Below are 24954 nucleotides of genomic sequence, written 5' to 3'. Positions count from 1 at the left end.
ACAAATTCTGATTTTTTTACACCGTTAAACTAGCAAGTATCTCATACCGGCAGTTAAAAATTGTCAAATTTTTGACCTCTTGATCGTAAGATAAATGATGTCGAAAAACTATAAAATTTGATTTCTAGAAATTTTAAATACTGTAAATAACGTTTAACGGTGTGGATCGTTGATTCGGAAGCTCTATCATCGAAAACACCTTATGAGTACGAGGGCGATCATACTCATAATAGTATAGTAGCCGGACCCTATATATATATATATATATATATATATATATATATATATATATATATATATATCCACGTCATCAAGTAGTAAATCGTATTTCGTTTTCTATTTCGCAACGGAGAGATGATGATTCACGGACCAATTGGGGGCCAAGTGGACCTATCAATGCGAGACACGTGTACAAGAGACTAACGCTTGACACTAATTAACAAATAATAATCCACCCTTAATACATATTATTATTATTATTATTATTATTATTATTATTATTGTAGTATGTAGCACTCTCCTTCAAGTAGAGAATAGTGCGTTTGTTAAAAATTAGATGTAATTTTTTTAATCCAAAATCACTGAGTAAAAAACATTAATAATAATAAGTTTATGAAGAAAAAGTGTGTTGGAGATGAAGATCAATAATAAAAAAATGAATACTATACGCCATTGGATTCACCATTCATATTGCTTTGAGATTTGCGCGTCCATTTTACATAATGGACGATTAAGAACAATAAACATTTATCCGAAATAGTCCCCACTGTAAGATCACCATCATATCCACCGTTCGCATTGCTTCGAGATAGGAAATGGAAAACATCTGAGTAAGAACTTCGTAAACAAAACCTACATCGTCGATCTTCGAACTTTTCAAAATATCGAAGTAACAAATGTGCGGAATTAGCAAATACATGTCACAGAACTTTTTTAAAAAAGTGTAATCTTATAATTCAGGATCTTCGTATCCACCAAATTCTTTCTCAACTAAATTCACTTCGAGAGGTAGAAGCGCGGTCGCGGAAATTTCGTTCCTCATCTTCGACAGCATCTCGGAATAATATTCTCTCGAGTAAACGATAGTGATCTTCCGCAAGCCTTTCGCAGCCTTAATCATGTTTCCGACAAAAAACACAACTTCATGACCTTTTCCTTTCAACTCCATTTCTATCATACTTAGCTGATCACCAAGCAGATTGCGAAATCCATTACTGTGCTGCTCATTAAACTTGACGGCCTTCCACCTGTACCACTGAAAAAGCAAGAAAGGAGTGAAGTTAAAGCAACACGCAAGCGAGCGACACGGAGAAAGATAAAGGACTGTGTTTTTGTGTCGTTGGTTTTGAGTCGACACTCACCAATGAATGGTCCGGTGGATATCGATTCTCACGATGACATTTAAGGGATAAAGTTTGTAGATTACGCAAGCCCGCGAGAAGGGAAGCAAAAGCTGAGAAATGGTAACGCGTCAAACATTCAACTGTAATGGTTAAATGCCGAAGAGAATCCAACGCAACGGATATGCGATGACGCAGGAAAAGTGTCTGCAGGATGGTATCAGTTAAAATTCAAGTTAATGTCGGTAGATATGTATGAAAATATTCATAAAGGTCTATGGAGAGTCAGTGACTTCGTCCTCGAAGTATCACTTAAAACACTTCACTCTCTAAGATTCTAGTGTATTGCAATTTATTCCTTGCTCGTCAAACAAGGTAAAGAGAGAGAAAAAGCTGCATCCGTCGACTTTTACTGTAAAACAACCTTTCTTAGCCCGCCTCAAGTAAACAGAAACAATAAGAAAATTCAGGGACTTGAAAATGTTCAAGGGATGGAGTTAGCAGCTAAGTTGACACATGAAAAAAGAGCGTGTTTACCTCGAGAACTTCACTGTTTATTTGCAGTGCGCTAACAAACCGTACACTCTGAAAAAGCTTTGCTAAGCGGTTGCCGATAGTAAAGCCTTCTACGTAGTCATTACATATACCAACGGAGAGAGTAGCATTCTTTAGAAGTTTAAACTCGCTCAGTTCAACGTTACTCGCCATCCCCGCTATCCACGTCAACTCTTGGAGATTAGGGGCGGCGATTTTCATGCTGTGAAGATGCCTAGTGAATAAGGTTTTTAAGTCTAAGCACAACTTTCCCAGCCTCTCCGTTGAGATGTCGACATTCTTCAAGAGTTTACATGAGAGTACGGATATATCCAACTCTTCAAGAGACTTGCTAACGATATTCAGATTTTCAAACACACCCTGCACGTTTGAAATCGTCAACCTTTTAAGCGATGGGCGTGCACTAGAAACCCATTTTTCAAGGCAACTTTCGGAAACTTGTAGCGAACATAGAGACAGATCCTCAAGAGAAGGAAGAGCTCCAGTAGGTTCCTGGAGACGATTATACCGCATATCTAACTTAAGCACTCTCAAGCTTCTGGAAATGAAGATACACTTCGGCAACTTGAACACTGCATCCCTGAAATTCGGAAAGTTGAACATTGCATCCTCCCTTACCCCGACCTCAATCTCGATCTCTTGAACTCCACGTCTTACGGCAATATCAATCCACTTATCGACAAGATGTACGTCCACGTCGCACTCATTGTTATCGCAAACCCAGCGAAGGGACAAACTTCTTATCTCTGACGAATTCCTCAGGCTTAGAACTCTGTCCACATAATCGCTGAATTGCTTGCACAACGGATTGTCGTACGAACAGATGGATGCGAACTTCAAGTACGGGCTAGAGATGAACATCTCTCTGCATCTTTTCGAGAGGGTGCCGATTCGAGCTATGTCTTTCGTGCCAAGAAAGCCAAAAATGTGATGAACAATGGGCTCTGACAGATTAGAGAAATGATCGTAGTTCTCGGCATAATAAGTACGTTGCGCCTTTTGACCCTCTAGCTTTAGTAACTGAGCCATGATATGAGTAATCTGCAGCAGACGATATTAAACAAGACCCCAGCAGAACGTCCCACAAGCATAAGCTTACATCTGAAACCAAAGATATCGTCATGTATCGATCATGTCGAAATTGATGATCAGATCGCGCCTTTGAACGATTTAGAATCTTGGATTTGGTCATTAACACCATAATTGTGTTGTTTTCTGAAGTACATAGCAAATTGTTCGGTACATTAACTGGTCTTCAAACTCTTTTTAAATTGAACTTTTGATCTTGGAACTTCTAAGTTTGACTCAACATTCAATACTCCAAACTCCTAAAATTGCTTCTCTTTAGTCCTCAAGCGAAAAATCTCAATTCCATCTCATACTAGGATTGTGGGTTATAACTTTTTTTTTCCTCTATCAATGGGCGACGGCAAGGACTAAAATGAAGCACTTGCAAAAGTTCCAGGGGTCGAATGTCCAACTCAAAAGTTTGAGAATCAAAGTAAAACTTTACTACAAGTTCAGGGACTAGTAGTGCAATATACCCTTAAATATATATCTTTGTTTAAAAAATAATTAAGCATCATATACTTATATTTACATCAATTAAGTTCATTAAGCTAGCTATTACCAATCTCTAACTTTTTTTTTGAAAAATATTAAAAAAAAAAAGAAGCTATTTTATACTTTCCTTTGCCCTACTAATTGGGGCCAAAAATCTAAACCCTAATCAATCTAGGTTCACCGAAGAACTTAAAAGAGAAGGCCTTTTGATCGCGAGAGAAAACAGCTCAGAAATTGGACATATTAGATTAAAAATCCAAAGAAAAAGAGAAATAATGGAGGAAAAAAGGGGGGAAAGGGGGGAAAAAAGGGGAAAGAGGAACTACTGAGGGTTCGAGAGATTCGTAATGCTCACTTTGAAGTGTGATCGAGGAGAAGGTGATCGCTAATGGCGTTTTTAGCATTCGGAGGAGTGTGGAGGAGAGAGGAAGAGGCGAGCGAAGAGAGAGAGAGAGAGAGAGAGAGAGAAGTTTAATGGCGAAAAAAAGGTGAAACAAAGAAGAGAGTAAAATGAATGGATAGTCCCTGTACTTTTCCAATATTACAAATTGTATCAACAGTTCAGTCCCTCAATTTTCAGTCTCTGCACTTTACTCCATAAATATCAAAATTTTCTTTTAAAATGACTGTTTTACCCCTGCCTACGAAATGAATCTGCTCTCTCAGTTTTAGTTCATGCGTAGGTAAAAGCGTCATTTTGAACAAAAAGTTCAGATTTTTTAACAGTAGGTGAAGGTGAAGGGAGCAATTCTCAATTTCGGAATAAAACAGGAGCTGTCCGTACATTTTTTTCCTCATTTGAAATCCACCGACGGTACAATGATGAACGGTTCATGATTTGTCACGCAACGATCTACGGTCCCAACTTCGCATCTTCAGTGGGCCAAATTTGAAATATGCGATAAACACGGTGAAGAAACACCGTGAATTGCCGACTATTGTTATAGTAATATATGCGGGAACATTAAACAACGTGCTGAGAACTCGGCAGTGTAAAGAAGTCGGCAGCGAGGGAATTTGCATTGCCGTGTTTAAGAGAATTTTTTTTTTCTATTTTTCTTTTTAAATATCCTGCTTGTTCAGCTCAAATACAAATGCGATGAACAAATCACTGATCTCTAAAATGCCTATTCCGTTCCCTCAATGTCTCTTAAAGATTCCAACAAAGTTCTAAAAATAGTAATCAATTAGCAAAATAAGATGGTAATTAACCTCTCTCAAGAGCTACTAAATAATTGTTGTTAGATTCCAAAGAACATGGGCCATGTCTATGCAGATCATGCAAAGACCAATAAAAAGAGTCTCTAAATGCACAGGTAGTCACTGTTGTAACCGAATGTTGCAATTTAACCTATGTACTTCAAACTCAAAACGTATTCTAATTTTTTAAAGTTTCATGTACACTGCATTTTGAGTAAATTACAACATTACCTTGGGATTAGGTAAAGAACTATCAAATATGTCGTACTACAAAAATAAACACCAGGGATAAAGTGATATATAAGTAGGTACAAATACACGAAGAAGTGGAGAAGATACGGCATGTCCCGCCATGAAAGCGATCGCAACTTCGCTCTGCATCATAATGAAGTCAATAGCTTCTGGGCCCGGTCAACAAATTTCCACGCGTGGTCGCACTCTTTTCCATGGACTTCTGCTTCTGCTTTTATCTGTAGTTATCTGCAATAGAGCATTTCTAAACAATGAGAAGAATATAAAATTTTGTGTTGTGGTAAAAAAGAAGAAAATTGTGATTTCAAAACTCCAAAGCAGAAGTTCTAAACTAGAAAAGAAACTTGCGGAAAAAGAAGAAGAAGATATAATAATAATTCTTCTAAAAGCACTTCTCTAAGCCACCCAAGCGAGTTTAACATGACTAGCACAGGATTGTACAAAATGTCATGGAAAATTATGGTACTAATTCCACTTGTACTGTACTTGTGGCTTCTGCTGCATTGACTGGTAGCAACAGTGATTTAACTATCAGCATATGAAAAGGAATAATTAACCTATTAGTGATATCTACCATTCAAACAGAGTACACATCCCTAAGGTCATCTAAGACTCTTTTTCTTTTTCTTTTCTTTTCCAAGAGAGAAAAGAGTGCAAACAGAGTGGATTGCTCACCTTGTTCCCAGTTCCTTTCCACCTGCGTACACGTAAGGGCACACGTAAGGGCACAATAAGAATCTGGTTAGTCCGCTAAACATTCTTTTTAAGGTTCAATCGAGTAATAAATGTTCTTGCCAATGCTAGTTTAAGAAAAAGCCCATTGATTAATCATGGTAAAGAATACTTACATATGTCAACATGTGGGACCAATATATCATGCCGTGGATTCCGGGCAATCCAGCCCATACTCCATGCTATGCTCCAAAGTTTTTCTTCTCCACCACTTTCAGTTCTTCTAACTAGAGAGAGGAGGAACGAGAAAGAGAGAGAGACGCGCAACTCATCTCGCCTATATATAGAGGTATTAATCAAATGGCGGTGCGTTAAACACAAATGTGTGCAGGTAGTGAAGTGAGTGCTGAGATGGTTTTTCATATCAACATGAGGGCTATAGCCTTCTGCATGGCTCTCACGGCAATGCTCTCATCCTCCTACAGCACTTCCTATCACACCTCTCCGCGAACAGCACGGCAGCCCATCGCCAGCCCTTCGGCCACCCCTGTGATACCACCCGCCTCATTACTCTCCATCGCCCTCTCCCTCTCCCTCTCCATACCCAGCCCCCCCGGTGCACTCACCATCACCATATCCAGCCCCAAAATCTCCACCTCACCGCAAAAAGACACCGCCACTGCCACCACCACGACTGCCGCCACATCGTAGTACTCCTCGTTCACCAGCACCNCCCACCCGCCTCATTACTCTCCATCGCCCTCTCCCTCTCCCTCTCCATACCCAGCCCCCCCGGTGCACTCACCATCACCATATCCAGCCCCAAAATCTCCACCTCACCGCAAAAAGACACCGCCACTGCCACCACCACGACTGCCGCCACATCGTAGTACTCCTCGTTCACCAGCACCAGCGCCATTTTATGTAGTGCCACCCACATACCCACCTTCTCACTCACCGCACAGCGCCACCACCTCCGTACCACACCATTCCTGAGCATTCTCCCCCACCACACCATGGTAGAGTGGCACCACCGCCCTATAATTAACAGGCCTAAGAAAAAAAGAAAAAGAAGCAATGGAGCTAAGAGAGAGGTTCTACTTCAGCAAAAGATTAGCATACTCAGAAAGGCAATCTAGCTTTACTTTAGTAATGATAATGTTTTATGAGAATGAAAGAATACGAATAAAAGTTCCTAGTAGTAGATCAAAAGTGTCTTAGGCTTGATATTTTCTGCTACTATATGAGTTCTTATGAAGTCTATTAGCTGTTCTGTTTCGAGTATTTCAGTAACATGTTCAATGTTATACATGTCATTATCCATCACATGGGCAACTTCGAAATAGACCGTGTGACTTTGATTTTCATATTGAAACCCACTCGTTTGGGTGTTTTGATTGAAGTTACTATTTTCAGTGGATTGGAACTCTGTTTAAATTAACATCTGCGCTAGCTCCGAGCTAGTAATTGCTCATGGAATTGCCATTCCATTAGCTGAAAAAGGTCATCGCTATTAAAGTAAAATAAATGCTGATAAATTTTTCAGTGGATTGGAACTCCGTTTAAATTAACATCTCCGCTAGCTCCGAGCTAGTAATTGTTCATGGAATTGCCAGTCCATTAGCTGAAAAAGGTCATCGCTATTAAAGTAAAATAAAAGCTGATAAATTTAACGAAATCCGTAATTTATCAAATGAACATTAACGTAAAACAAAGCAAAAGTTAGAGGGTCAACAAAAGAAGAAGAAGAAGAAGACGAAGAAGAAGAAGAAGAAGAAAGAGGATACGGTTGGGAAGTCTGTTTAAAAGTGGCTTATAGATGAGGGAGTCTGTCTACAATTTTTCACTTTGATAGGAACATGTCATGCGATCGTGAAGAAAAACATAATGCAAGTACAATGCAAGGATACGTTAGTATCTGAAGACTTTTGCAGGAAGGATTTTTAACTCACTGATGATGGCAAGAAAAGTTCAAAGAATCTTTCACCCTTCTTATGATGGACTGGTGTCTTCCAACCAAAACCCTGCAGAGAAGAAAGGAAAAAAAGAAACAAGAAATTGGGAGTAGTAATGTTGAGGATTGTCGATAACTCTCACTGCTTCTAGGAGTAACATTCAAATAACATTAGATGAATGCATTATTCCCTGCTTATATTAGTACCTAGATCTTCACTGAACTTGTGTGTGTAAAATATCCACATATTTTGTCCTTATCAGGAAGTGTTAATGACTAGAACTTTTCAAGCTTTTTGAAGCTAGAAGCATCTTTTGAGGGCTCTCAAGTCTCAACTCATCCAAATGACCATTTAGGGCTGACAACAGTTCTTGCTAGATATTTCCGAAGAAGAATTTTTCTTTGGGAAAACCAGCAAACCAATGATAGATCAAGAACAGAAGAGCAATTGTACCACCATCTTCAACAGATCTATAGTTTTATTGCCCACTGCCTCTTCCAGCTGCTAAGCTCCAATTAAAAGGCATATAAGAAAACCACTACTAATGCTAAAGGAGTGATATCAAAAGACCTTTTAATACAAAAAATTGACCCCAATACTATATGTAAACAGTTAATTAGCCCAGAATACAGGAAAATATTTTCTTTAACAGAGTTTACAAGTTTCTCATCAATTAGGCAGAACAAAATTCCATTTCATAACAAAAATATACTACCTATATGTCCTGTAAGAATAGAACATAAACAACCAGAGTGCCAGTGTGAATTATAACAGGTTTTGAATATCTTGAACTTTTTCATTACTGAGAATGAGTAAAAGTATGTAACAGACCACAATTGTGGATGTATCAGATAACTCAAATTTACAAGGCAAATATATTCCAAGATAGAATTCTATATGAAAAGTCTCCGCATATTATTCGAAAGCCTCCAAGCTTGTCAGGTATAATTTAGAGAAGACGCAAACTGATAATACCACTTGATCCAGATCTGGAATTAATGTTCTCATCAGTAATTAGGTTGTTTTGATATATCCTGTCAAAGAAGAAAAGCAAAAGAATAACCTATCAGAAAGGCCTTGAACAAAAGCCAAGATATTCAATAACGATTAAGAAGTTACTCCCAAGGGACTAGACACAGCATAGTAAAGCCAAATTCACAATATTTAAGGGGCATAAGTTAAGAACAGTACTGTTATTAAGAAAGAGCGTCTCACACAACATCTGTTTGCGGAAAAAGTAAGCGCATCAGTAAGAATGAAATCAAACAAAGGAATTTAAAAAAAAAAACATACCAGAGCAACTAGAGAAGATAAACAAGAAGGGAGAGAAGAATCTCATAGATTCTTTAACAGTGAGATGCTCATGAGGAAATATCAAAAATCAAGCAGCAGACATCAGAAAGAAGTGTAGCCACATCAAAATCAACCTTATCATTTTTGGTTGATTCGGTTCAGATTTATTAGTGATTCAATCAGGTTCAATTTTAGAAAGTTCTAATAGCTCGATAGATATTGGTTGTTAGATGAGCAGATAGTTGCAGTGCTTGATCAATTCTGCAACAGTACCATGGACATTAGTTATACATGGATGCTAAACCTATAGTAACAAGGCACTACAATCAAAGTGCCATCAAAATATTGCTAAGAGAACCTCTAAATATAGTTCAAAAATGGCCTAAAAGTATACATATTGAATTTAGCGTCCAAACAAAACCCTGTTTCGCTCCATTTCAGCAAGTTTCATATAGCATCCACTAAGAATAACAAAAAAAAATCAACATTATATAAAATATCAGTATAAATTATTACCTTCTCTACCTTTTTCTTTTCATGAACCGAACTGTGTAGTTATCCACTTGCAACTGAGGACAAAGACAGGGGAGCTGTTGCAGAGTAACATTAGGTGGAGGTTATAGATGACTCAGAACGATTTATCCGCTTCCATTATTCGAAACAGCAACCGGACCATCGTCATCAGGAGAGACTTCTTTAACAGTTGACTTCTTCTTGCTGTATTTCTTCAAATACCGGCGATCAGGAGCATTGTCAATTTGTTCCGATTCTGAGGCCTGCGCTCCGCCATTTCTCTCACATTCCAATGCGAGAACAATGCAGTTTGGATCAACAAGCTCTTCCTTGCGAGAAGCAGGACAATATCCCTGCCCCATTTCCAAAGGCCTTCTCTTAGTATACCTGATTATCTCCTTTTTCTTCTTCTTTGTTCCGATAGAACTAGAATTCATACCCAAATTGCTTTTGAGCTCCCTCCCCTCAGTTCCATCAAAGGGAAACTTATTTTCTTCACACATCTCACCTTTCCCGAACCTTGAATTACTACTTAATTCACCATTTTTCCGTCGCTTTCTCTTGTCAGTAACCGAATTCCTCGAAATCCTCTCCGATCCATTCATGGCCAGATGCAGCTGGAGAGCCAGCTCCTCATCGGGGATCGCCGAATCACCGTTCGCCTTCAGCTCATTGGGCGAATTCCCGAGGACCACGCGCAGCGCCGCCTTTGCCCGATCGGCTGCGTGCTTCGCCATCGCAGCCTTATTGAAGGCATTATTCATCGCAAAGGAGGCCAATTCCGCCTTCTTCTTAGCATCAGATCTCGCTTCTATCACTAAATCATCTAGTGAAACAGAGAGGCTACTATGGTTGTTGTTGCTGGTGCTGCTACTGCTGCTGCTGCTTCTGTTGTTTGTGAACAAGAGCTTGGGGATCGGGCGGCAATCGGCGCAGACGAAGGAGGCCGGGTCGGGGGGCCACGACGCGAGGGAGCGGTGCTCCCTGGGGAGGCACGCGACGTGGACACGGCGGGAGCAGCGGAGGCAACGGAGGGACGCGGAGCCCGCGGCGTCGGCGGCGAAGCAGTAGGAGCAGATCGCGGCGGATCGGACGCGGACGAGGCAGTAGCTGCACAAGAGGACGATCCGCCACTGCGACCGGAGGATGCGGAGGCGCCTCTTCCTCCGGAGGCCTCCTCCTCCGCCGCCGCCGATGCCGATGCCGCCGCCGGCGCCGGAGGTGGTGGAGGAGGAGATGGAGTCGGAGGGGAAGCGGAGGCCGCAGCAGTGGCAGAGGGAGATGTCGGGGAGGTCCCTCGCCTTCTTCGTCGCGGGGAGTGGAGGAGAGGAGGAGGCGGAGATGGGGGGGCGCTTCGCGCGAGGTATGATGGGAGGTCGATGGGGAGAGAGAGTGGGCTCCCTCGTCCTCGCAACTGGTTTCAGCTTCTTCCGCCATGGGAGGAGACCCCGGGGTGGTTAGGGTTTGAGGAGGAGTGGTGGTGGCCTCCTTCGTCCCTTGGCGAGGGAGAAGGAGACTCTAGGGTTAGGGTTAGGCTCGGGTTGGAGTGGAGATGCGGGGTATTCGAGCGAGGTTGGGGTTTAAGGGGTTTTAGTAACTATGGAACATGACCTTATTTTTTGAGAATAGGAACATGACCTTTTATCTTATCGGAAAATACAGGTGTAAACGTGTGGAAATTTTTGTGAAATTATTCTTAAGTTGTGAGTAAATTTTTCTGGGATTCAGATTTCAGACGCAGATTCGATTTTAGAAATATTCTCTCATTTCATTGTAAATTTTGAAGTTTAAAAATTAATGTTTTTTGAAGTATTGCTCGTAAAGTCCATAATCCAAAACTATTCCTTCCAAACAATGATACCTATACAACCCAATAAGTATGTATATTTTACATCTTACTTATTCAATGAATAGAATGTGATTAGTAATTGACTCTCACTCATTCTTATGTTAGGAATATAACTGGCACATTCCAATTAGGGTGTATAAAAAGTATATTTTCCATCCCTAAACAATCTAGGGCTAACACCCAAGCACGCAAGGGATCAAATGCTGCAAATATATAATAGCGGGTTCAATCTTCCACATCCAAAATATAGGCTTAGCGTAAGCAGTACTTCACAGCAAAAAAAACAAATAAAAATAGACATGCTATACGAGACAAGTTAATTTGACAGCAGAAAAATCAAACTCAAGTGAAATTCAATTTTTCGATTTACTCATCTAAAACAAATGACAGAATTTCTCATAATTTATACTTCAGTACCACTTATAAAGTATTTATAAAGTGTTGTATTATTTGCCAGCACAGCATTACTCCCTGACAAAGTCGCTATATAACAGATTCACAACATCAACTTCTGATTTTCCTTCCTTAAAAAAAATAAAAAACCAAATAAAACATCCAAAATACTTGCAGAAGACACAATGAACTATGCTCGTAACTACTTATATCTATTTACACGACGAAACCCAAAAAATAAATTATGAAGGGTACTTACTCTAAACAAGGCAAATTCGAACGAAGAATAATAGTTGGTGAATTAATTTGAAGAGAGAATTCTAAATTTTTAATAACCAACCTACCACAATCTGAACTTGCGAAAGAGTAGCAAAAGGCATTCAAGGTGAATCAATTAGCAAATCAGTCGATATACAGTATACATTTTGAGATACAATAATTGTGGTTTTGCTGCTGAGAGACACTGAATTCTTGTGAGGAGAAAGAAGAACCAACAAAAAAAAGGAGTAACAAAAAAGAAAAAAGGAAAGCCTGGTCAGAGAGAAGGGGAAAGAATATTCACAGTAGCCACCAGCAAAATCTAATGACACAGTGAGCAATTAAACCCCCCACACTACCCCCCAGGCTCAATTTTTATCTTGGATTTTCTACTATGTGAAGGAGAGGAAACGAAAAAAAAAAGAAAAGAAAAACTGCAGAACTAAAGGGCAAAACATCGGGGTAAAAAAGCGATGAGAGAGAGAGAGAGAGAGAGATTGTTATTTCGGCACATCGAGCATAAACTAGGGTCCGAATAACAGAGAATTAGCTACCTACAACTTGTCCAAAAAGCTTGTATCCTGATTTCCATTTTAGTCATAGTTGGGCGGTCAGCTCGATTCACCAGAACCCTGTAATAGTGATTATAATAAAGGTTACAAAGCCGGATCACATGATTGGCACCATCTAACTCCTGTTAGTTAAAGAAGCAATTTCGGGTTTTCTCTATTTTGTAATAAACCGACAATCTTTCCAATTTTTGCGATCTTGGTCCAAAGATGCAAGACCGGCAAAATAGATCAATGTTGTGAAGTTCATATGAGTTCTTCAGCCAAGTAGCTTTACAGTTTTACCTGAACTTGGTTAAGAAGCTCTTCTAGTTCAACAGTGATCTCTGAAAAGGAGGGCCGCGTAGCCGGTCGGGTCTCCCAACATCTCTGCATTAAATCTACTAATCTTGGATGCGCATTCTCAGGAAGTTTGGGGCGCAATCCCTAGTATTCAAGAGATTAAATATAAATAAGACATAATAATGAGAACTAGACATTCTTTTGTTTTCTTTTATTTATTTATTTATTTTCTTTTTGGTTAATGATCTAGACAACTCAAAACAAGCTTTTTTTCTTTTTGACATTTTCCAAAATACTTTGTAGTTAAGTGCATGATTCACAAAAGAGTGTTCAAAAACACACTGTAACGGCAAATATGTCTAGTTAATTGGAAATATTCAACATTGCCTTTAGCTAAAATTCAGAAACATCCCATAGATATATCATGATTTGCACTGAATCCCCTCAATAAGTTTTTTTATAAAAAAAAAAAAAGAACGAAAAAGGACCTACAGATAGCGCCCTCGGTTTGCCCCTCAATAGAAAGGGGTAAAATGCTTACATTTTATAAATTGAAGAAACTATCTGCAAAGGAGGGTTTAAGTGCAAACCGCGTCAGCTTTCTGGGTTTTGACGTTTTCTTTGCACAGAACTGCACTGCACCACAGTTTACTAGACAATATAAAGGTAGGGAAGGTCGATTAACATAGTGCAACACACCTGTCTCACTCCAAGGGCGGCTTGTAGGGGTGTCATGGTATCATATGGAATCTGCACATAATCACCATGAAAGACAATTATAGCTCATGCTAATTTTCTTATGAGACATGGAATATTGTACTGATATAACATATAAGAGCTGGGAAGGACGAGAGAATACCTTTGATGTTACAAGCTCCCAAAGTACAATAGCAAAACTGAACACATCTGCCTTATGGTCATAAGGTAGGTGATTTATCACCTAAAGACAATTACAAGAGCAAGTCGACGAAAAATCAACATAAATTGTGACAAGCAGTAAGAATGTTGACACAAGTGTCTCAAAAAATTTGGTAGTATGACAGCAGAGCTAAAGGTTATATTATGTTATGCGAAAAGGAGTAGAGACGGAACACCACAATACAATCTCTTACAAGAAACTGCATACATATTATATATTTCATAGTATGTTGAAAACTCTACTCAGCATACAAAGCAACTAGCATCGACGAGTGAATTCTGAGTTCTCAGTACAGTTCATTTAAAGAAAAAACAAAGCCAGAATCAAGATTGTTGTCAGCAGGATAGGAATACCTCAGGAGCCATCCATCTATATGTTCCAGTTTCTGCTGTCATGACTCCTCCCTGATTTTGAAACCGAGCCACACCAAAGTCTGCTACTTTAACAACCTACAGTATAAATAAAGCCATTTATCGATTCTCAAAGTTCAACACTCTTTTCAGAGACTTAAGGTGTTCAAGTGAAAAAGCTAAGGGAAGACAATATTAGGAAAGCACAGAGACTATCCATACGTTTTACCCAAAAATGAGCAGTTAATGCAGAGATAATATAATTGTCTATAATAACATCAAATGCTCAAACAAGCACAGCCACGTACATGATCCTTATCCATCAGCAGGTTAGCAGTCTTTAAATCCCTATGGATAATGTTTTTTTGATGCAAATAGTCCATTCCTCTGCTGACATCAAGTGCAAACTTCAGCAATTGAGAGAGTTCCGGGGTGTTATGTTGCTTATGCAAGAAATCATAGAGATTTCCTCCAGACATGAACTCTGTCAGATACAAAACCCAGTATTTATTAGGTCAACTATAACAGTCAAATTAACATAATTCTTTTTTGTGCAAAAAGGGGAAGGCACAACATTTCCATTTCAAACATAATAGATTCAAAGAATACAAATAAAGTTGCACGAATGTAATTAGCAGCCTTAATAAAACAGCACAAATCTTTCTTTAGATAGAACATAGTAAGGAAAACCAACACATATCATAAAGAATTTAATATCTGTTATGCTGAAACTTTCTAATAACAAAATAAAAATCATTTCTAGGTGTTAACAATAATCAAAAAAGGCACATAACCTGCTAGAAAAGAGCCTTTCCTATGTGAAGAATACCTTTCAAAGAGGAACAAGGACAATAATATGAAAATCATTAGAAATCATTGTATTAAAAAAAATGAAATTTGCAAGGAGATTTGCAGTGCAGTACGAGATAAAACAGATAAAAATACTTATTGAACTACACGCGATAATTTGCCCGAAATAAGGTTACTAGTGATAAAAGACAAGATTCTAGTATGCTGCAGGAACCAAGGTCAACGCATCTTATATTTCCCTCCCCCCCNTGATACAAACACATAAAAAAAAAGAAAAAAAAGGAAAGCATTTGAATTCCGTCACACCTCATATCCGTTTAAAATACATCTCCAAAGCAAACTGATGCAATAAGAAAAATTCAGACAAACAGGGATCACCTAGCAAAAGATGTTACAGAGGTTAGCCACCTTGAGCTTATGTCTGTATAAAAGAAAGCTAAACTCAAAGCGTAAAAATGTAAGAAAAGGATATTGCTCAACTGTATATTGATCCACACATTGCTCACCATAAGACACTGAACCAAAACCAATAGAAAGATTACCTGTAACTATGCAATACTGAGGTGGTTTCATCCAGGCACCGATGAACCGAACAACATTATTATGATTGACTTCTCTGGATATGAGTAAAAAAAAAGTTAAAATATTATATTAATATAGTCTGCCAACAAGATAATACAAGTACTTAAAAGCAAAAAAGCAGAAAGTCATACTCTTCTTTGATAGAGCTCTTTTTAAAATGCCACACTATCTTACCTTAATATACATACTTCTTGAGCAAATTCGTCTTTGATATTTTCACTTAGATTCTCAGGTCTAAGAACCTTTATAGCAACATCCTCACCAAAGTAGCTTCCCCGAAACCTTTTCATATGCATCATACGTAGTCCCGTGTTAAGAAATCATTAAATTAGAAATGAAATAGACAACCACTATTAAAGATTCTAGCATATTGCTTGACTCACAAATCCCCACAAGATCCGGAAGCAATTTTTTCCCCCATTTTCAAGAATCTCTTGTCGATTTCCCACTCGCCTGCCTTTGGTTGCAGCCCTATTAATTTTTCTGAGGCTGAAGAGTGAGATGAGCCAGACCATGATCCCTGAATACTCTCAAAAGAAACAATATATTATATCATAGCACAACCTATAAGGAAATTTGAAACTAGTAAAAAGTTTGTCAACATGCTCTAGTTCATATGCATTAACAGAAGTCACAAGCATAGCAGAAGAACGGCAATAAATCTACGAATTATGTTCCAATTAATATTTCTTAGAAAAGAGCAATAATCGCCTAAAATGATGCATAAAGGAATAACCAAATGAATGAATTGTCCAGCTACAATATGATGCCACAATTACTCCATATACAAGAATAGTGCTCTCCCATTTTACTGTTGCAATTGATCATTTGGTCAAAGCAAAAGTTCTCAAACAAGCACAGCAGGATCCACCCGGATATCCATGTTATTCGTATTTGAAACCAAAAAATTGTTCCAACTTCCATGCAACTGTTTAAATCTGAAGTACTTCATATTCTCTTGCATTTTCAATTATAAAGACAATTTTAACAGTCACAAATGAAATGCAATAATGGATATTGGTTGCAAGAGGGTTTTTTTTAAAAAAAGTTATTAAATCTGTTAGCCCATTAGATGTAAACAATAAGCATTAACCTAATGGATTCAAACTTGTCAATTACTCAATGTGTACGTTGTAGGTTCAAGAAAGGATAGCGTGGTACAACCAATGCCGCTCGAAACAAGGCAGCACACGCCGAATTATCATATGTGCTTGGCAGAAAAATGTCCTTTTCTTTATTGCTTCATTTTTTTGTGCTATTTAATCCATAATTTCCCTTTGAAAAATATGTCTTAGAGAACAAGATCGTAGAAAGTAGCATGAATAAAACATTACAATCAAGGCATCTCCACATTGTAAGACAAAAAGCCAAACAAAAATACCAAGAGAGTTTAGTCTGTACATGACATAAATTAAAAATATAGCTACCTCGTTTCTAGCGATTGATGCCTCCAACTGCTTGTGCAGGCCATCTATTTCCTGAGCACATAATTGCAGAGTCAGCAATATTCAAATATGGCAAAGACACCTGTCTTTAATGTATAGAATTATATTCATAGTTTACATAGACAGGCCGCCAAATGGTTTTGGAGCATGATAACAAAAATATACCACTCGGTCTATTCACCTAAAATAGGTAAGCCTCTAGTAGTGATTTTGACAGCAAAAAAAAAAATGTATACCTAGAAATATTATATACACCATTTTCATTCACACACAATTATTCTATAATTTGGCAATGTTTCTCAATCTTTTCCTGTATCTGCAAATGCAGAGATTTATAGTCAAACAGAGCACCAATTTCTCCAATTAATATCTCTAAGGCAACATCTTTTTTTCACTTTTGTAGCACTTCCCATATATCTGTAACTTTAGATCTTCATATTTCCTCATCTTTGCATTAATCAACAGAATATCATCCGCAAAGGACACATCACCACACATCCTTCCAAGATTTAAACTTCAGATTAAGCTCCGAGGTTTACATGTAATTTACTTGTGTATTCATAAGAGACTAGGAAAAAACGATATAAACTTCAGGTTGACACAGGACAGTTCTCTTAAATTCGGCAGTTTATTCCAATATATCCTGCTCTCCTAGAATAAAAGTCAGAAATCCTCAACAAGGCACTCAATTAGAAAAGCAAGAAAATAGAAAAATAAAGGCAAAAGAAACAACATTTATTCTGTAGGTGATAGTGAAGGTTGCAGCTTACCGAATTGAATATTTTCCACATCTTTCAGTAATGTGCCAAACCCATTGGAAGTTCTTATTTTTCAATTGCAACAAATATAACAGCAAAGCTGCAAATGCTTTTATGTTATGCTCTTACACAGCATGATTATTATACATTATTAATGTTAAATCAGATAGGCCACAAATTTTATAAGACCACAGGCAAGTTAATCTCAATCTCTGTCTTCAATATTTATAAAAGTTGGAGCCCTTCCAATAATCTTAGGTGGAATTCATAGTTAAAGAAAAAAATCATGATTATTTTGCTTATAATAATTCAAACAGGAAAATCCGTGGTATAAAAGCAGTTGGTTCTGAGAGGAAAATCTAATACTAAATCTAAATCAAGAGACCAAGCCTTCTAGGAAGACATAGCCTTTGTCTCTTTTCTGTAGATGTGCGAAGACAAACTAAGGTCCCTCAAATATCAACATATGAATGAAGAGGATATAGAGGAACAAAAACATTTTAAATTGCATTTTGACTTTGTGAGATACAATGCAGGAGTACAAGCAAATAGACAAAACTTTCTTTTTTAAAAAAATAAAAATAGTGTAATGAAAACTTCAATTCCTGTATAGACAGCATATATGGGATATTCTTATCCCATATCTACCTATCATTATGACTTCAAGTACTTTATTAGCACACATAAGTTTCATATTCAGTGTAAGGTTAAGATCATTGACTGTTGAGTTCCAAAACAATGTTTCCAATAGATAAAGATATGATTAATACAGATTTAAGTTGAAGATGTTTAACACCATGATGCCAATAATTTCCCTCACATGCTTCTATAGCATAAAGACTAAGCACAACTCTTGCCTCTAGTACTACGCAGACCACATAAGGCAACTCAGATAGTGTTTATCAAAGAAATATCATACGGCTGGAAAACAAAATTACCTCAATAGGCCATCCATCGACAACAAATACATCCAGAGAATAGCCATCTGTTGTCGAAAAGACATGAGCCTCCCTGATATTCAGTCCGATATCGGATAGCAGAGTGGAAAGCTAGGAGGGTAAAATTGGTTAGAGCAACAATATGCCAAAACAAATTGAAACCCAACAAGGAAAATACAAAACTCGCACAAAAGGACATACATCTGAGGCAACTATAAGATTGATAATGAGAACATAAAAAATGACAATTGATAGGAATATGTAACAAATCTCTTTAGATTTTTTTTTTTGGGTATATAACAAAATTTTTACATTGGCTACCTAAGAGATTGTTGGGTGGGCTTGCTAAATCCAAAGCTCAGAAAGCAATCTATTTTAGTCCAAATAAGACTACAAATGCTACCTATCCAGTCAAACATACCAATAAGAAGAAGGCCTTGAGCCCCCTTTCAAAACTCATTGAAAGAAAACCGAATGATACTAATTCCCAACTTCGTGATATACGGCCCCATGATTTTTTTAGTCTGAATTCCACAAGACACTAAATAAAATTTAGACACTCATAACGAATTTTAGACAGAGGCGACGAAGAACTGATTTTGGTCAAACTATGAATTGATTCAAATCAGGCCCAATGTGTTAACTTTTCACTCTTTAAGAATAAGGTAACGCCTCATGTGGTACTGCTTATGTTCTTGTTTTTAAAACTCAATTTGTCCTTATTATAGCTTATTAGCTTGCTCTTCTTATTGCTAGCTTCCAAACTCTATCTTTGGGGAAAAAAGAACAATGTACGGATGAAAGTCGCTAACAAGCTTTTGTTTGTTGTTGCTAAACATATCTTAGATTGCAAACAATCCACCAACTGCCGGCACATCCAATTACACAGAATTTAGATTTTTTTTTTTTTGGAGAGAAAGGTAGCATGCTACTCGCTTCGTTTATTTCTTTCAGAAATAAACTTAGCTGAAAATGTGAATCAACTAGGATTCGAACTTGGGAACTCGAATACCAACTACCAAGCCCTTTGCCACTTGCGCTAGGGATGGTCGGTAGAATTTAGATAATTAAAAAGATAATGTAAGGGGCATTCAAATCCTAAACAAACAGCAAAGCTAAAAACTAAACAGGAATAAATGAAAATGAATTCCATATGATGCCTTAACCATCCAGCAGTCCAATTCAGTGCAACAGGAATAAATAATGTTTGATTTAGACAACATCATTTGTTAAACAAACAGAAAAAGTACTGTGAGTGAAAATGCATATACGAAACACTATTCCCTCATTAAAATTACTATTTAGGGTGCTCACCATCTACGGTGGTATTAACACAAAAACAAAAAGTATTCCCTAACTAATATATGAACAAAAACATAAAGAAATTCTGCCACACCAACCTGACTAAGAAGTTTTGGTTTGTCAACAGTTGAAAAGATTATTTCATGAATAGGGGTGTATGCCACATCATGCCTGCGCGTTACAAAAAGAGCAAACACTTAGTTAATGAACAGAAAGTAGGCAATATTTTCGAAGGACGACATCAGAAATAGATATACATCAATACATAGTTACATACATAGATATGCATACACACAATTCAGGATACAATCCAACTTATAAATCTAGTTCCCCTTCTATTTAGTTTTTTTCCTCTTCTATTCGCATCTCTATGTGCTGGAAGTAATTAAATCGTGAAGAAACTAAAAAATGTACAATCCATACAAAAAAGACTGTACCTGTAACCTTACGGTAATTATTTTAGATCAGAAACTAATTGCAAACACTATTGTGCAACGACAATTTTAGCTTGTTACGTGAAAGTAGGAAAATAAATGCAATAAATTAAACCTGTGGGTTTGAAAACAGTGTAGTTCATTATTTCTAGATCATTAATGTAAGTATATATTTGGCCAGAGAATTTGTATACCTTGCTGAGAGGGCATCAGCGACTTCAGTCCCATCTTCAACCTCTTCTGAGTTTACTGTCAAGTCCGAATTTTTGTCCTCGAGCTTCGAGAAAGGTTCAAAGTCAATCCCACAATGTCAATTTCTACCCGAATGACAACTAGAGAAACAAGCAAGTATGAAGTTACAGCATATAAAGGCTAAAAGTCCCTAGACTAGCATGAAGTCCTGGACAAAATGCCTAGGATTTGATAAATGATTGCTGCCATATGTGGGCACTTGAATGAAATCAACTAAGAGATAAGGACAAAGATATCACTGAAAATGCAATACGTTGAAAAATGCACCTTTCAACAGACAGAGAACCTGAAAATATATGTCATTTCTCCCTTATGATCAGTACCATCAAGATTTTGACGAAAATAAAAATATTACATGTTGGGTGATTTCTATCCCTAAATGTCTCTGCCATAAGCATGCCTTGACATTACAAAAATTGGAGCAAAATGTTTGACAGTGTTTGGTTGGAGGTTAGATGTGGGAGTGGGTACATTAAGTTCTGAGAATCATATCCGCCAAGGGGGTTTCAAAAATTATAAGTTTTTTCCATTGTTTTGGAACTTCACTCTTCATTGCTTCCACTTACACTTCATACAGACCAAGCAAATGGAAGTAAACTATATTTGTTAATACATATCTCCAACCAAATGTCACCTTCCATTGGTAAGGGTTAGGCCACGAGAAGAAAGAAAAGGAGAGAAAAGCAATTAAAGAACTATGGCACCTTAATACTAGCTTCCTTCTTTATTAGTTGGTTAGTAAAATCACAAAGGGAAAGCTTTGTATTTAAATGAACGGTACAGTAATATCTATTCATTATATATATGGTCACAACTCACAATTTTAAGTCTGCTATAGAGACATAACTTGTCAAATTTCATCCACTAAAATAGCAAGCCAACCGTGTTTTTTACTTCAAAAGAAAATCTTGCAATAAGTTATGAGCTTCTTAAAGGACCCCAATGATATGCCCTGAAGGATTCCAGAGAATAACTCATTCCTCAATTTCGCTCTCAACCATCAATTAGTCACAGGGAGTATTGATATGAGAAAAAGAGAAATACAGAGATTCTATTTTATTTTACTAACATAAAGCTGCAACATATAACTCAAACCGAGTCAAGGTTAGTTGAGCTGTACCTTCAGGAAACGGACATGGCAGACCGGGCGCTTCTCAGGATCTCTAGCATCTGCCAGAATCTTCTGATGTATCAACACATCTTCTGCTCGCTCGAAGTTCACATCCAGCTGATAACTGCAAAAATTATAACAGAAGATTAACTTTCAAGTATAAGAAAGTAGGAATCACCATTACGAAACCATCCGAACTAGATAACTATTTTGAATAAGGAACTGATTAGAATACTTTAGCTAAAGAATTAGATATAGTCTTCATTTACTATACCACTCAATCTTATGAAATAGTAAAAGGAAGACCAAATCTAAAGTAAAGAAGGCGAATCAGTAACTTCCTCTTAATGGCTAAACAGGAGCTTAGTCGAATCAAAGGTAAAATCCTAATTACGAAATATAGAAACAACAGAGATCAAAATACTCGACCCCAAAGCGAAATCGAATCACTACAGAAAAAGGGAAAAGATGAGAAGATCCATTAAATCACTAAGATTCGAAGGACTCCAAGCAAACAAACACCAAATCCAGCAAGCAACTCGAGCATCGAACTCCATCTCCAACCTCAATCCAAATCCAAACACAGTAGCACTAAAGTATCACCGCGAGAACGAGATCGCCGCAGCTCAGCTCACCTGGGGGGCAACCGCGCGAAGTGAGCATCGAGCTGCTCCTTGAAGTCGGGGTTCGCCACGGCCTCCTCGTTCCCGTCAAGTATCACACTCCATCGATCGCGATTCCTAGGGTTCCGGTGGAGCACCAATCCTAGGGTTCATCTTCGCAGGAGAGAAATGGCGGGGTTAGAAGAAGAAGAATAGAGAGAGAGAGAGAGAGAGAGAGAGAGAGAGATCTTTGACGGTGTATAGGGGTATCCGAAACACGGAGATACAGGAGAGTAAATAACGGGGAGCGGCGAGGGCAAAATCGTCTTTTCGCACCAAAGAGAGGGAAGGGGAGAAATTGATGGAATGTTTGAGCCTCTCGTGGAATGTTCATCTAGCCCGGGGGAGAGAGAGAGGGGAGCAAATATTTAAATGCACCATCTCCACCACGTCATTTTCCCCTCCGCCTCTTATCGTAAAGGTAAGCGGAGGTACAAGCTCCTGATTGGGTAATCTACTCATGACGTGGTGGAGACGGTCTACGGTATGATACTGGCGAAGGATACGGAAGTGGATAAACGACGTGAGCGGATGAGATTGTCCCCACGCAGAGCGGGATCTGCCGCGAGTGAGCCCAGATGCCGCCACGTGTACTTTTTAAATCGGTGTTTGGTGTTTTGGTGTTGTACGGGATCGGATTAGGTGGTCGGATCACCAAAAATATGTAGAAAAGTTGTAAAGCAGTTGAGTTTGAGTTGAGTTGAGTTGAGAAGCGTGGGTTCAGCTTTTTGGTCAGGTGTTGACTATTGAGATAACATTCAAATTTTTATGTTAATAAAAAATAATAATAATATTAATGTTGAGAAAAATGAGAACTATTTTTGTTTAATATGTGAGACAACTAATTTTTGTAGTGACTTGTTCGTCATTTAAGATTGTATTAGGTTAGATAAAACAAGATACAGCAATATTGAGAATAGAAATTATTTAGTATCTCAGAGATATTAGTAAATACGACACGATTTCTCAGATCCTATGCAATACAATTTTGGATTGGATTCGATTCGATAAAAAATAAAAAATAACAGAAAAACTAAGCATACCGCTATAACATAAATTGGGGTCGTTTCAACTGTGTTTGTGTATTACCCCTGTGATTATGTATTATGGCTTTAATTAAAATGGTAAAAAATTAGTAGAGTTGTAAAATACATGTATATATGGATTGACCAATTCACCACATGGATGTTCTTTTATTGGAGTTTAGTGTACATTTTGTAGTGTAAAAGGATTTGTTATAACATGTTGCAATTTTTTGTTTTATTTTTATTTTATTTTTTGTTTAAGAAAAAGAGAAAGGCTTGATGTTGAATGCATACTTCAATATTTGCAATTGGTAATTATTAGTCATATTTTGTTTCCAAAGTTAGAATAATTTGAGCACTTGGCATATAACAGATACAAGAAAACTCAAGCCCTTAATTAGATAGGTTTATATTTATCTCTCATCATGATAATTGATAGAGACATTCACCTTCTTATGCATAATTATAGGTTAAAAATAATTGTACATAACTTTGTATTATTTTTTGTTAAGATAAAATTGTAGGACCTACCATCATAAAAAGTGTTTCAATCAATTCATATTTTAACTACTTTTTTAGCTACTTAATTAGATCCTCTACTATGGCATTTATAGCTAATTAATCTAAGGAAAAAAACTCACAACTAGTGAGACATCCACATACCAACTACCATTAGAGACGTCAACGGGTCAGATTCGGGGCGGATTTTCAAAAACCCGAATCCGAACCCGAATCCGAACCCGACTCCAAACCCGAGACCCGAGCCCGAACCCGACGGATTTTAAAAATCCATATCCAAACCCGAACCCAACCAAAAATCCGAAACCCGAATTCGAAAATTTGAACCCAAAACAATTTTTTTTTCAATATTTCAAAATATATTATATTAAATCTAAATTTTTAAAATACAAATTCAAATATAACATCAAATATATATATATATATATATATATATATATATATATATATATATATATAATACAAAATAAATTCGGGTTCGAGTCGGGTTCAGGTTCAGATCGGGTACAGTCAAAATTCATATCCGTCGGATTTCTATTTTTGATATCCATATCCGAATCCATATCCATTTAGCATCGGATATATTCGTTTCATTTGGATTCGGATTCGGATAAAATTTTGGATATCCATACCTATTGACATTCCTAACTACCATTATTAGAAAAGTTTGTGAATTGTAATCACAAAAGAGAGTGATCTCACCCTTTGGAAAAGACCAAAGCACCCCTTGAGAGTATTGTGTAAAATTACACATACACTTTTCCTATACCACCCAATTTGTGGATTAGGATCAAAAACAAAGTGGGAATTGGAATCTTATAGAAAAACAAAAAACAAAAAAAGAAAAGAAAAGAAAAGGAAAAGTAGGCACTATTGGGATGATTCTTTTGGTATGATTCTCCAATGAGAGGGTAATTGCCTTTCAAAGGGGGGCACACACTTGATGTGCTAACCCTGTCTTTTTTTATGAGGATTAAGGTGCATGATAGCCCATGTCACCATTAGCTTGTGCTTAAAGAAAATAAAAAGTATTTTTCTCACAAAAAAAAATGTATATATCGGCGTTTGGGGTACCAAAAAGCACCCCGCACATAAAGTTAATGTGATTGATATTGAGTTTTCTACTCACGATATATTTGCTGAATGTTTCGCA

The 24954-nt window shown here is 37.5% G+C and overlaps 3 protein-coding genes and 1 long non-coding RNA gene across 5 annotated transcripts; all 4 read right to left on the bottom strand.

The window, feature by feature from the left end:
• Positions 702–3940, bottom strand: LOC109726658 (F-box/LRR-repeat protein At3g58900-like). 2 transcript variants are annotated; one of them, XM_020256402.1, is made up of 4 exons: positions 3814–3940; positions 1878–2996; positions 1362–1547; positions 702–1255 (listed from the first exon to the last, which is right to left on the bottom strand). In XM_020256402.1, exons 2-4 carry the CDS (start codon positions 2922–2924, stop codon positions 950–952), a joined length of 1539 nt encoding a protein of 512 aa, XP_020111991.1. In that variant the 5' UTR covers positions 2925–2996; positions 3814–3940; the 3' UTR covers positions 702–949. The 2 variants fall into 2 exon arrangements, with proteins under 2 accessions (XP_020111991.1, XP_020111992.1); XM_020256403.1 differs by having other exon boundaries at positions 1878–2936; positions 3814–3939.
• On the bottom strand, positions 4817–6126 carry LOC109726887. Its single transcript, XR_002220652.1, has 3 exons — positions 5759–6126; positions 5586–5607; positions 4817–5138 (listed from the first exon to the last, which is right to left on the bottom strand). It is a non-coding gene; the product is annotated as an uncharacterized LOC109726887 (long non-coding RNA).
• Positions 8202–10791, bottom strand: LOC109726886 (the record flags this gene model as incomplete). Its single annotated transcript, XM_020256724.1, has 2 exons — positions 8202–8571; positions 9347–10791. A coding segment is annotated over one exon (1323 nt), but the record flags the coding sequence as incomplete, so codon positions are not given.
• LOC109726361 (serine/threonine-protein kinase STY46-like) lies at positions 11950–22591 on the bottom strand. The gene is made up of 18 exons (XM_020255897.1): positions 22534–22591; positions 22231–22360; positions 21605–21719; positions 20427–20509; positions 19897–19969; positions 18497–18607; positions 16783–16833; positions 15739–15875; positions 15530–15637; positions 15316–15389; positions 15152–15194; positions 14758–14792; positions 14272–14447; positions 13967–14062; positions 13554–13634; positions 13394–13444; positions 12698–12838; positions 11950–12475 (listed from the first exon to the last, which is right to left on the bottom strand). The coding sequence occupies exons 1-18, from the start codon at positions 22589–22591 to the stop codon at positions 12455–12457; spliced, it is 1584 nt and encodes a 527-aa protein (XP_020111486.1). The 3' UTR covers positions 11950–12454.

Source organism: Ananas comosus, linkage group 21 (assembly GCF_001540865.1).
Source record: "Ananas comosus cultivar F153 linkage group 21, ASM154086v1, whole genome shotgun sequence".
NCBI classification, from domain to species: domain Eukaryota; kingdom Viridiplantae; phylum Streptophyta; class Magnoliopsida; order Poales; family Bromeliaceae; genus Ananas; species Ananas comosus.
The sequence above is the reverse complement of the archived record's forward strand: the minus strand, read 5'-3'. Positions and strand labels throughout refer to the sequence as shown.

Excerpts from the sequence above, each read along its gene's own strand:
- LOC109726658 (XM_020256402.1), bottom strand. The coding sequence starts at position 2,924 with ATGGCTCAGTTACTAAAGCTAGAGGGTCAAAAGGCGCAACGTACTTAT. Across the intron at positions 1,548-1,877 it reads TAAACAGTGAAGTTCTCGAG|ACACTTTTCCTGCGTCATCG; the intron begins GTAAACACGCTC and ends ACCATCCTGCAG. Across the intron at positions 1,256-1,361 it reads ATCCACCGGACCATTCATTG|TGGTACAGGTGGAAGGCCGT; the intron begins GTGAGTGTCGAC and ends TTGCTTTTTCAG.
- LOC109726361 (XM_020255897.1), bottom strand. The coding sequence starts at position 22,591 with ATGAACATTCCACGAGAGGCTCAAACATTCCATCAATTTCTCCCCTTC. Across the intron at positions 19,970-20,426 it reads GCTGATGCCCTCTCAGCAAG|GCATGATGTGGCATACACCC; the intron begins GTATACAAATTC and ends TGTAACGCGCAG. Across the intron at positions 12,476-12,697 it reads AGCTTCTTAACCAAGTTCAG|GGTTCTGGTGAATCGAGCTG; the intron begins GTAAAACTGTAA and ends TCACTATTACAG.